This window comes from Syngnathus typhle, linkage group LG10, assembly GCF_033458585.1.
Source record: "Syngnathus typhle isolate RoL2023-S1 ecotype Sweden linkage group LG10, RoL_Styp_1.0, whole genome shotgun sequence".
NCBI lineage: Eukaryota > Metazoa > Chordata > Actinopteri > Syngnathiformes > Syngnathidae > Syngnathus > Syngnathus typhle.
The window spans coordinates 14,734,210-14,744,643 of record NC_083747.1 but is presented as its reverse complement, the minus strand read 5'-3'; the positions used below and the strand labels follow the sequence as shown (position 1 = coordinate 14,744,643).

Here is a 10,434-nt window from a genome sequence, read left to right as displayed (position 1 = left end):
GTTTTAGTGCTGCTTGGACCCATTCCTTATGTGTCTAGAAAGTTGATCATGTATAAATGCCCGGCTGCGAGGTTGGCGTGAAGCCTGGAAACGCGACCATGTCAAGTTGGTTCCGAGGAGCCAGTTAACATGGGCGGGTATACACTAGGCATCAGATCAACACGTACCCTCACCGGGTAATTTGGTTTTATTTATATGCAAGATAATTTGCCATGGTAGCATGGGTGTACGATAACATAGCGGTTAAGCCGATGGCCCATGAGCTATTCTTTATTACTTCGCGTCATGGGTTCAAATCCTGGTTATAACTGTTCTATTTTTTTTTTATTTTTGTGTTTGCTATTTCTTGCAGCCAGTCGGAAATGTAAACGAGACGTTTCGTTCAACGTTTTCATTGAGAATTTGAACAGTTTTGCAGTCAGGCAAGTTTCATGTCGCTTGTGACGAATCTGCAGTCACGAAACACAAGATTGTGCAACTTGCTTTACCCTTACGAGCGCAACTGGAGACGGGGAGCAAGATAACATGGGAGCAAGTTAGCCTGTAACACCTGCAGGTCAGTTTTATGAAAGATGTTTAGCTTATCAGGCGAAATCACATCAAACGGCAAACATTCTGATCAAATATATCATTGTAGACGAATCAGTGAAAGAATACATCTAAATAAAGAAATCAAAACGGCAACACGGTGACGGATATCTGAAAATCAGAGCAGAGCTTTAACTCACAAACACCTGGTGACAGAGGTGAGGAAACGGGAAACACTTCCTTAAAGTCGGCCTTAAAAACTTTAAAAGTTAAGATTAGTCGAAAATAGGTGTCTTGCCAGGCTCGGAAGTTGTGAGTTTGCTGCAGTGCTTCGGCGAGCCGCCAGGAGGCGGCGTGCTGACGTCAGATTGGCTGAAGGATCCAAACAGCCGAAAGTAGAAACAATGGGAAGATGGCGGCTGGCGCGTAATGACTCGCGGAACTACGAAAGGCTTCATTTTTCAGCCGACTGACGACTCAGCCGAAGTAAGACTTTGGATGGAAAGGAGAAAGCTTTGTGCGAAAGATTTGACTTTAGTGCATTGCGATGACTGCTGAGTGGAACTTCACTCAACGCTTGAGTGGAGCTTTACGCTTGAGTGGAGCTTCAAGTAAGGTTTATTGTCGTGTCTGCTTGGAGAACTTGCTTCATTTGTTTCACACTGTGGCCAGTAAGACGGACAACAACTGGGACAAAATATGTCCGCTCTCCAATTGTGCTTGACGTCGCGCTTTTTCTGTCGCTGACAACGTCACGGTCACCATCCTATCGACGTTCTACAGTGCACGCTGAAAGGAGAACAGACTTCATCGCTAGTCTCCCATGACATTACGTCCAAGTTGGATATGAGATAGAGTAAAGTAAACCAACAATCGAATTTTTGATGGCTGAACAAAGTATGGCTTGGTGGCGATTTAAACGCAACATTCTCATAGTCATTCGTCGTCGCCCCAACTAAAACAAACACAAACCTCTACATACAAATTTAATTCGTTCCGGTTTCACCAGCAATCTCCTTGTCCTTTATCCATATAAGCAAAAGGCATGTACTCCAGGGTAGGGCTCTAACTTTTAGAGATGACGGGGATCCCCTTGGATCGCTTGACCGCTCTGAGGGCTCCCTTCTGCTTAATGATTGTTGGCACAATCATCAACTTCTTTTTTCACCGCGACTACCATTTGCGTTAGCATTCTTGGGACGCTAACTGATGTCACCCCGACGTGCCGCTGTCTAGCGGGCTAAACATGATGACGTCTATGTTTGGAATTACTTTGGATATTGTGTCAAATATTTGATCTAATTTCACATGGTATGATGAAATTATTTTGTTTTATATTGATATTGTGTCAAATATCTGATCTAATTTCCCATCATATGTTGAAAATTTTATGTTTAAGCAATTGTATGGAGAGGTTTGATAAAATAGTGATTTAATTAAAAAATCATAAGTGTTGTTGATTTGATCAAACATTTGGTCAAATATATTGTACTGAACATTAATGATTTTATTTGAACTTTTTCTTTTCTGCCTCTCATCTGTGGTTGATTTGACCTGTTATTTATTTTCGCAGTGCTACTTTTGGATGATATATGGTGCACTCTTGAACTTTTTTATTTTGTGCCATCTTCAGGAGGGAAATACTTTTTGAAGGCACTGTAGTTCATAACCGGCTTCCAAAGGTCGCTACCGTGGCATCTTACATGAACACATTAGTGACCACCTTCCATGCAAAAACAGTCACGCTTTTACTGTTGTCGTTGCACAAACGGCTCGTAGGCGGGATGTCGGGGCGTGGTCGTGGCCGGCGCGGTGCAGAGGGCGCAAGCGTCACCAGAGGCGAACCGCTCCTGCCGTCTGTCCAGCAGCCCAGTCCTCTGTTTCCCGTAAGTGACCGACATCGGAATCGGCCCGACTCGACCTGTCACCTTTGACCTTTTTCCTGTGCGGGGCAGGCAATGGAGCACAAGCCCCTCCCACTGACGTGCGGCGAAGAGGCAGAGTACCTGTTGGCCCTCAAGCAGGAGCTCAGAGGCGCCATGGGCGCGCGACCAGGTTTCATCCAGCCGCACGCGGGTCACAGGTCACATGCAGGTCAGAGACCTTGCGCTGCTGCTGCACATATGTAGATCCATTGTTTGATTTTGATCTGATATTCAGATGTGGAAAGATATTCAGACAAATACCACAACTCCAGCGAGCAAACGGACGCGCTGACCAACTGGATCACAGGTACATTTACGGACTTGGACTCCCTTTGTTTTCCCGTCCATCCATCCATCTTCTTCCGCTTATCCGGGGTCGGGTCGCGGGGGCAGCAGCTTTAGGAGGGACCCAGACTTCCCCTCCCCAGCCACTTCATCCAGCTCATCCCAAGGCTTTCCCAGGCCAGCTGAGAGACATAGTTTCTCCAGCACGTCCTGGGTCGTCCCCGGGGTCTCCTACCGGTGGGACATGCAGGGAGGCGTCCAGAAAGCATCTTGATGAGATGGCCGAGCCACCTCATCTGGTTCCTCTCAACGTGGAGGAGCAGCGACTCTACTCTAAGTCTCTCCCGGATGACCAAGCTTCTCACCCTATCTCTAAGGGAGAGCCTGGACACCCTGCGAAGGAAAGTCATTTCGGCTGTTTGTATCCGGGATCTCGTTCTTTCGGTCACGACCCATAGCTCGTGACCATAGGTGAGGGTAGGAGCGTAGATCGACCGGTGAATTGACAGCTTTGCCTTTCGGCTCAGCTCTCTTTTCACCACGACAAACCGGTACAGAATCCGCATTACTGCCGACGCGGCTGTCGATGCCACACTCCATCCTGCCCTCACTCGTGAACAAGACTCCAAGATACTTGAACTCCTCCACTTGGGGCAGGATCTCATCCCTGATCTGAAGAGAACATTACCACCTTTACCGACCAAGAACCATGGACTCAAATTTGGAGTTGCTGACCCTCATCCCGACCGCTTCACACTCGGCTGCGATCTGCTCTAGCAAGAGCTGGAGATCACGGTTTGAAGAAGCCAACAGCACCACAACGTCTTATGAACAGAATCGGTGACAAAGAGCAGTCTTGTCGGAGTTCAACCCTCACTGGGAACGAATCCGACTTACTGCTGGAAATGCAGACCAAACTCTGCCATCGATGATACAGGGACGGAACCACCCTTATCAGTTGGTTCAGCACCCGATACTCCCGAAGCACCCTCCACAGAACCCCCGAGGGACACGGTCGAACGCCTTCTCCAAGTCCACAAAACACGTCGACTGGTTGACCCGAGGGTATAGAGCTGGTCCAATGTTCCACGGCCAGGACAAAAACCACACTGCTCCTCCTGAATCCGAGGTTCGACGTTCCAACAGACCCTCCTCTCCAGGACCCCTGAATAGACCTTACCAGGGAGGCTGAGGAGTGTAATTCCTCTGTTGGAACACACCCTTTGGTCCCCCTTCTTAAAGAGGGGAACCACCACCCCTGTCTGCCAATCCAGAGGCACCGTCCCCGATGTCCACGCAATGCTGTAGAGGCGTGTCAGCCAGCACAGCTCCACAACATCCAGAGCCTTTAAAAAGGGAGGGAGGCTACCCTGTCGTTCACAATGTGCCGGTGCCCAGTCAACAAGTACCGTTTTTTTCCGTGTATAGTGCGCAATATTTTACTAATTTATTGTCCTAAAATCTGGGGTGCGTATTATACATGGGTACAAAGAAAAAAAAAAGTATTTTTTATTTTTTTTTTTATTTTTATTTATTTATTTTTTTAAATAAAGTCATGGTACAACAAAACCAACAACAGGACTGACCGACAAAGTCGTGGAACAAAAAGACAGGGTGACATTACCAAAGACAGGAACAGAATGACAGTAACACATGCAATGATCCAACGGTGAGCGAGGGGCAGACAGGACTTAAATACAAAACACGTTACATCGATTGAGGTGACACAGGAAGAGCGGGGTGACACGAACAGAAACTATGGCAACCTAGACACATAGCAAAACTGGGGACGAGACATGACAAATCTCCCCCGAAATAAAACTCACCTTTCTTCTTGTTTGTTGTCAATCGCGCATCGCATTCAGCCATCCTGCCCAACACACTTAGTAAAATTCGTAATTGACGACACATCGTTTGATGCGATGGTGCAATCCTCGATGGTGTGTTATTGTCAAATATTGTTTGTTTTTTAATCTCCATCGCGGACCGGACGTCATACGGAGGCCGCCATTACAGATGCGCAGAACGGTTGCGCAAGACACGTCAGCTATATAAAGAGCGAGAGTTCAGTTCTCCACCTATTAGTTTCAATTCACAGTTTAATTAGCAGTTTCAATCAGCAAATAACAAAATGCGTATTACAGGTAATATTTTATTTCACAACACTTTGCCTTGTTCATTTCGTCTCTGCTGTTCATTTCAAACACGCTCCATACGACCGCAATGCTCTTGTATCAGACGCTCGCTCGATCACCTGCTAGTTTGCCGTCTGTCACAATGTACCCTACACAAATCCGAAACATTTGTTGCGGCTCCGAGTCACGACGAGGGGCAAGTTTTGGTTTCCAAGGGTGGTTTTATTCCTCTTCAACGTCTCTCCCATACAGAGCCGCCGTGTGCGCACGGAGCGCGGTGGTGCGTTTAGGGGCAGTCGGAGAAATCAACGCCAACAAAAAAAATGACATCCAGCCTAGTTAAGACCATACCAAAGACTTTAAAAATGGGACCCATTGCCTCCCTGCGTGTGTGACGATCTTTGGGACTTAAAAAAAAAAAAAATTAAAAAAAATTCATAAAAATTGGGTGCGTATTATACATGGGTACAAGCTTTTTTCCAGCATCAGCATGCCATTGTTAGGGGTGCGTACTATACATGGGGGCGCACTATACACGGAAAAAAACGGTATGCCCACACCTGCTCGACGCCTCTCACCGTGGACAACTCCAGACTGGAAGAGAGTCCAGCCCCTCCCAAGAGTGCTTGTACCAGAGCCCAAACTGTGTGGAGGCAAGTCCGACAATGTCTAATCGGAACTTTTCGGCCTCGCATACCAGCTCGGGCTCTTTTCCAACCAGAGAGGTGACATTCCATGTCCCAAGAGCCAGCTTCTACAGCCGGGGATCGGACCACCAAGGTACCCTCTTTTGGCCACCCCCCAGCTCACTTAGCACCTGACCCCTTTGGCCCCTCCTACAGGTGATGAGCCCATGGAAAGGGGGACCCCCGTCTCATTTTCGGGCTCTGTCTGGCCGGCCCCCATGGGCGAAGGCCCGGCCACCAGATGCTTGCCTTCGAGCCCCACCTCCAGGCCTGGCTCCAGAGGGGAGCCCCGGTGACCCACGTCCGGGCGATGGAAAATGAAGTCCATTTATGTTTTTCTTCATAAGGGGCTTCTGTGAGCTGTGCTTTGTCTGGCCCCTCACCTAGGATCCTTTTGCCATGGGTGACCCTACCAGGGGCATGAGTCCCCAGACAATATGGCTCCTAGGATCATTGGGACACGCAAACCCCTGCACCACGATAAGGTGGCTTTGTTTTCCCAGGACAGTCAAAATGGGGGAGACCACTTCCTGCTCGCGCACAAGTGCAGGAGACAAATTATGTGTGAGGCAAAGCTTCACGACCATGGAGTACTCCAGTCGCGATTATTATCCATTGGCTTTAGACAGTCACCACGGCTGCCCCGTGCAGGCAGGCCGACAGACGGAGGCGTCGCTGCTGATGCGCACCAAGGACCCTCCGACTGCCACCAAACGAGCGGCAAGCTCAGTGGGATTTGAATGGCCGACCCTCTGCTTATTGCTACCGCCTGAGTCCCAAATGGCAAGACGTAGGTTTAAACTAGCGGGGTCCATCCCGAGGCTCGTGAACCAACACAGTTTGCTCTCAAAGCAGTCAGAAGCGGGGGGTTGAGGGTCAACGACATTTGCCATGATGTGTGTGGACAATCTTACTCAGCATCCCGCCACTAGGGAGCGCTATCGGTTTCCACGTCAAGGAGATCTGCTCAACAACTAGGAGTACAATTGCTGCCAAGAGATGGAGCCATTCAATTGCGACCAGCTTTTTTTGCGTCTCTACTGGGCCATTGTCTTTTGGTTCACCAACGACTACATTTGATATGCAAAGGCTCGATTGTCATTTTTTATGTACTCAAGAGTTGTCAAACGATACGCCATGTTCCAAAGTCACCGGGTATAAAGCAAAGCAAATTTAAGCTTCAATGTAATCCACCGCGGACACAACGGAACGTCTTGTTTCTTTGTTTCTCATAAGGTTTTGTCTTCAAAACAAGTTGAACACACAGAAGAGCCATGGAAAAAAAATACAAGAGCCCAGTCGACCTGTGTCTTCCAAGGAGGTTCAACATGGTTGAAGTTAGATTTGAATTTCAGTCATGAAAAGAAAACTGTTTACTCTTGCCATGAAATGAAATCAATCCAAGACTCAACTAAGCAGGGCAGCACAGCAGCAGTGTTTAAGTCCCGAGTGCAAATATTACAAGCCTGAGCAACATTGACGCACAAACCAAGAGCATCTGCAAGCTTTTTTACCTCCACCATTCCTTTTCCATAAGTCGAGCTGGTCGCCCCGTTTCCCAGCTTCCTTTTGAGTCTTGAGAACTCAGGTGTTCGCTAGCATTGGCCAGCTCGCCGCTGCCGTTTTCAGTCACATAGGTGTCTTTTGCAGATTTGCCTCAACGGGTTCACTTTTATTTTCTGTTTTTTCTTGTTGTCCAGACTGGAAGAGGTTCCCAAAAGAAATACAACTTTGTGTTAGAAGATCACTAAAAACAGGTGAGTGCATAGAAACACGCGCACGCACAGCAGCGAGTAGAAGTGGGCTAATCATTGTTGACTGCTGAGAACAGGAGTGTCCAGAGGGCCAGATTTGGTGAGGTGGAAATGTGTGAGGGCTGACCATTCAACCTGACATTCTTGACATGGAACACAAATCTAAACGAATTTGACTAAGCAACTCAATTTAAATGGGCCTTTCTTATTTATATTTCTAGAAGCTTAAACATGTCCGTTTTTTTGAAAACACTGTAAACACGACAAGATATTGGAACTTTAAATTCAAAACTGAGAAATAGCTAATCTTATTCAGGAGTACAAACACATAAATGTGGATTTGATAGTCACAAAACAAAATTAATTATCTGAACTGCAGTACACCGTCTGGCTCAAAGGCAGTGGTTTTGATGTGCAAGATGTCACGCAAAGGAGGATTAATTAGTAGTGTTCTCATGCGGCTCTGTTTTATAACCGAAAAGGTCCTCTCACACAAATACGTCGAGCCAAACAAGCTCAGCATTTTCTTAGCAAATGTTCGAATCTCATGGAACCTGATGGCAGTAAAAGTCCGCAAGAGAGAGCTGTAGTTGTCGACTGCGGCAATCTGCGTCACACTGCAGCTTAATGTTTCAGTTTGTTGCAGTTTCAAGTGGTCTGGAGCAACTGGATGTTGATAAGAAACTGTTGAAACTGATGGTAGCACACGGCTTTAGAGTGGATATAATTAATAGCCTTTATTAACAGTTTCATAACATGATCATATTTTAGATGTTTGGCAGAGAACTTGCTGGTGATTGATACAATGACGTTTTACAGCTTTACCACCTCCACAGACTGCTACAGATTAGGGTTGATAATCCTCTCCGGTCGCCAGCCATAGTAGGTGCGCCATTCGTAAAAATCCCTTTATCCCACGGGAGTTTCATGTAATCTACGGCGGAGCAAACAGAAGTGAATAAATCCATCCCATTTGTTTGGCTTGTAAAGGCTCTTGAGGTCAAGTAGCTCTTCAGTCACATTCATTTCACTGTCCACTCCTTTCAAAAAATAAGTAACTGAACGGTTCCGATGCGTCCCTACTTTTGTCGCAAGCTAAGGAAAACAAGTCAAACTCCTCTCCTTTGGCCCCCAACTGCCTCTTAATATCTGATGAAAAATATGTGATGAAATATCTTCAATTCTTCACACCAGGCAAACATTGGCAAATTCTTGCTTCTTCTCAGAGCGTGATTTTCTCTACCATTGACATCACGCAGTCTTTGATAAATTCACCCTTGGTAAAAGGTTTGCAGTGCTTCGCAATCAGCACTACCACCTCGTAGCTCACCTTTGTGGCATTTTCATTTGACTTTCGGGCTCTTGTGAAAAATCGCTGCTAAACCAGCTTCCAGATGCTGCAGTTTTTCGCTGCGTTCCTTCCCCGTTACCTTGTTGTATAGTATGTCACCATGTTTCGTCTGGTAGTGTCTATGGACATTGTATTGCTTTAAAACTCTTGGCAAATTAGGCGGACACAGTTGTTTCGTATTTCAATTAAAAAATAATCATATTTCCACTTGTTTTGGAAGCGCCGACTCTCCCTGTCAACTTTCCTATTTTTATTTGTGTTCTCCATTTCAGTAATTGGCCGTAAGGAGTCACAGGTTCATGCAGCCAGAGTGCTTTAGAATGGTGCTGCTATCTGCTGGGTAAATATAAAATAGCTTTTGTAGCCTGCGTGTGTGTTTTATACTTCAAGACTGCGGACCTGATGAAAATTTATGTCCAATGATTTGATGTCCACAATACAGCCCGCGGGCAAATTGCGGTCCGCGGGCCAGACTTTGGATATCTCTGGCCGAGAATGTTTTTCTTGAGCCACGTTGAAGCCAAGCGTTGCCCTTCAGGCGCCAGCCACTAATCCATCGGTCAGATTACGTCCACTTAACAGACACTAGGAGATGGTAGCATGCATCACTTTGGATTTGAAGGAAGCGCAACATTTTGGTCAGTTAAACATTCGGCGGTGATTTTCAGCTTGTCACCTAGATTAATGAAGGGCGAGAGAAACGTCGACGTGTCGCATGTTTTGTCACTGACAATTCAACACAGGATGTGTGTGTCTGGCGTGGCAGTCAATGACTTGGCCAAATTTACAATGATTGTCAGCTTGTCACCTAAATTAATAAAGAAGGAGAGAAATGCTCACCAGTTTTGGCACTGACAATCCAACGCAGGATGTGTGTGTCTGGCGTGGCACTCAACAACTTGGCCAAATTTAGCCACTAGCAAATAAATCCAGAACCCAATGCAGTGTCCTTGCTCAAACCCAAACGTTAGGTGTGTCTGGAGCGGCGCAGCGATCCAAGAGAGGTCGGGCTGATGAGCAGAAGGCAAGCGTGAAAGAAAAACAAGTCCTCCTCAAACTGGAGGTGAGCCAACCACAAATACGCCAACATCAAGTCCACTTCACCGCCGTCAACACCCCTCATTCTGCCTTCAATACACGCTGCCACCCTCAATGCTGCCCTCCACTCTCTTCACCACCTTCAACACGTTTCGCTCGCTACCTTCGGTTGCGCTGTAGACACGTGGCTGCTGTCCGTCACTTCTCTTTTAATCATCTGCCGCATGTGGTCGTCACGGAGACGCTGGCAAACGAGGAACAGCGGGGCTCCGAGGAGGAGAAGGAGGACAATCACGAGGTGGACGAGGAGTACGAAGAAGAGCTGGAGGAGGTGAGCCCGTGGACGAACGGCTTTTATTTTGAAAGATCACGCTGCGTTTGTGACAGGACACGGATTACATCATGTCCTACTTTGACAACGGCGAAGATTTTGGCACTGAAAGCGACGACGACATGGACGAAGCCGTTTACTGAAACCTTCAGGCCATTGCTGTGGCAACACTCAGACGAAATGACCACTTTGCGAGGTTTCTTTTTTTAATTCCTTTTCATGTTAGATGTTCACTTTTTACTGAAATACAGTGAGTTTTACGCCAAACCCTTGTTTTTGTTTGACGAAGTAGCATAGGAGTGGTCTGACTTGAGATTTTCAGCTTAGGCATCATTAAATTGGCCTGTTGGGTTGCTTTGTGTGAGAGCCAAAAGCTGAGACAGGAGCGGGCTTCAGCGCGA

At 47.0% G+C, this 10,434-nt stretch overlaps 1 protein-coding gene across 20 annotated transcripts in view; it reads left to right on the top strand.

Moving 5' to 3' along the window:
* Window positions 1–408: 408 nt before the first annotated feature.
* The window catches only part of LOC133161304 (DNA-directed RNA polymerase III subunit RPC7-like), a 26,690-nt gene continuing 16,664 nt past the window's right edge, over window positions 409–10,434 (top strand). For 2 of the 20 annotated variants that reach the window (XR_009716050.1, XR_009716051.1), the window contains exons 1-9: window positions 501–556; window positions 638–746; window positions 818–1,014; window positions 2,286–2,414; window positions 2,484–2,622; window positions 2,689–2,760; window positions 7,260–7,316; window positions 9,636–10,033; window positions 10,090–10,229. Coding sequence is in view for 18 of the 20 variants with exons in the window: in XM_061289704.1 (XP_061145688.1) it covers window positions 958–1,014; window positions 2,286–2,414; window positions 2,484–2,622; window positions 2,689–2,760; window positions 7,260–7,316; window positions 9,636–10,033; window positions 10,090–10,176 (939 nt within the window). In the remaining 2 variants the exon portion in view is untranslated. The other 18 variants (XM_061289720.1, XM_061289721.1, XM_061289722.1 and 15 more) reach the window with 18 other exon arrangements.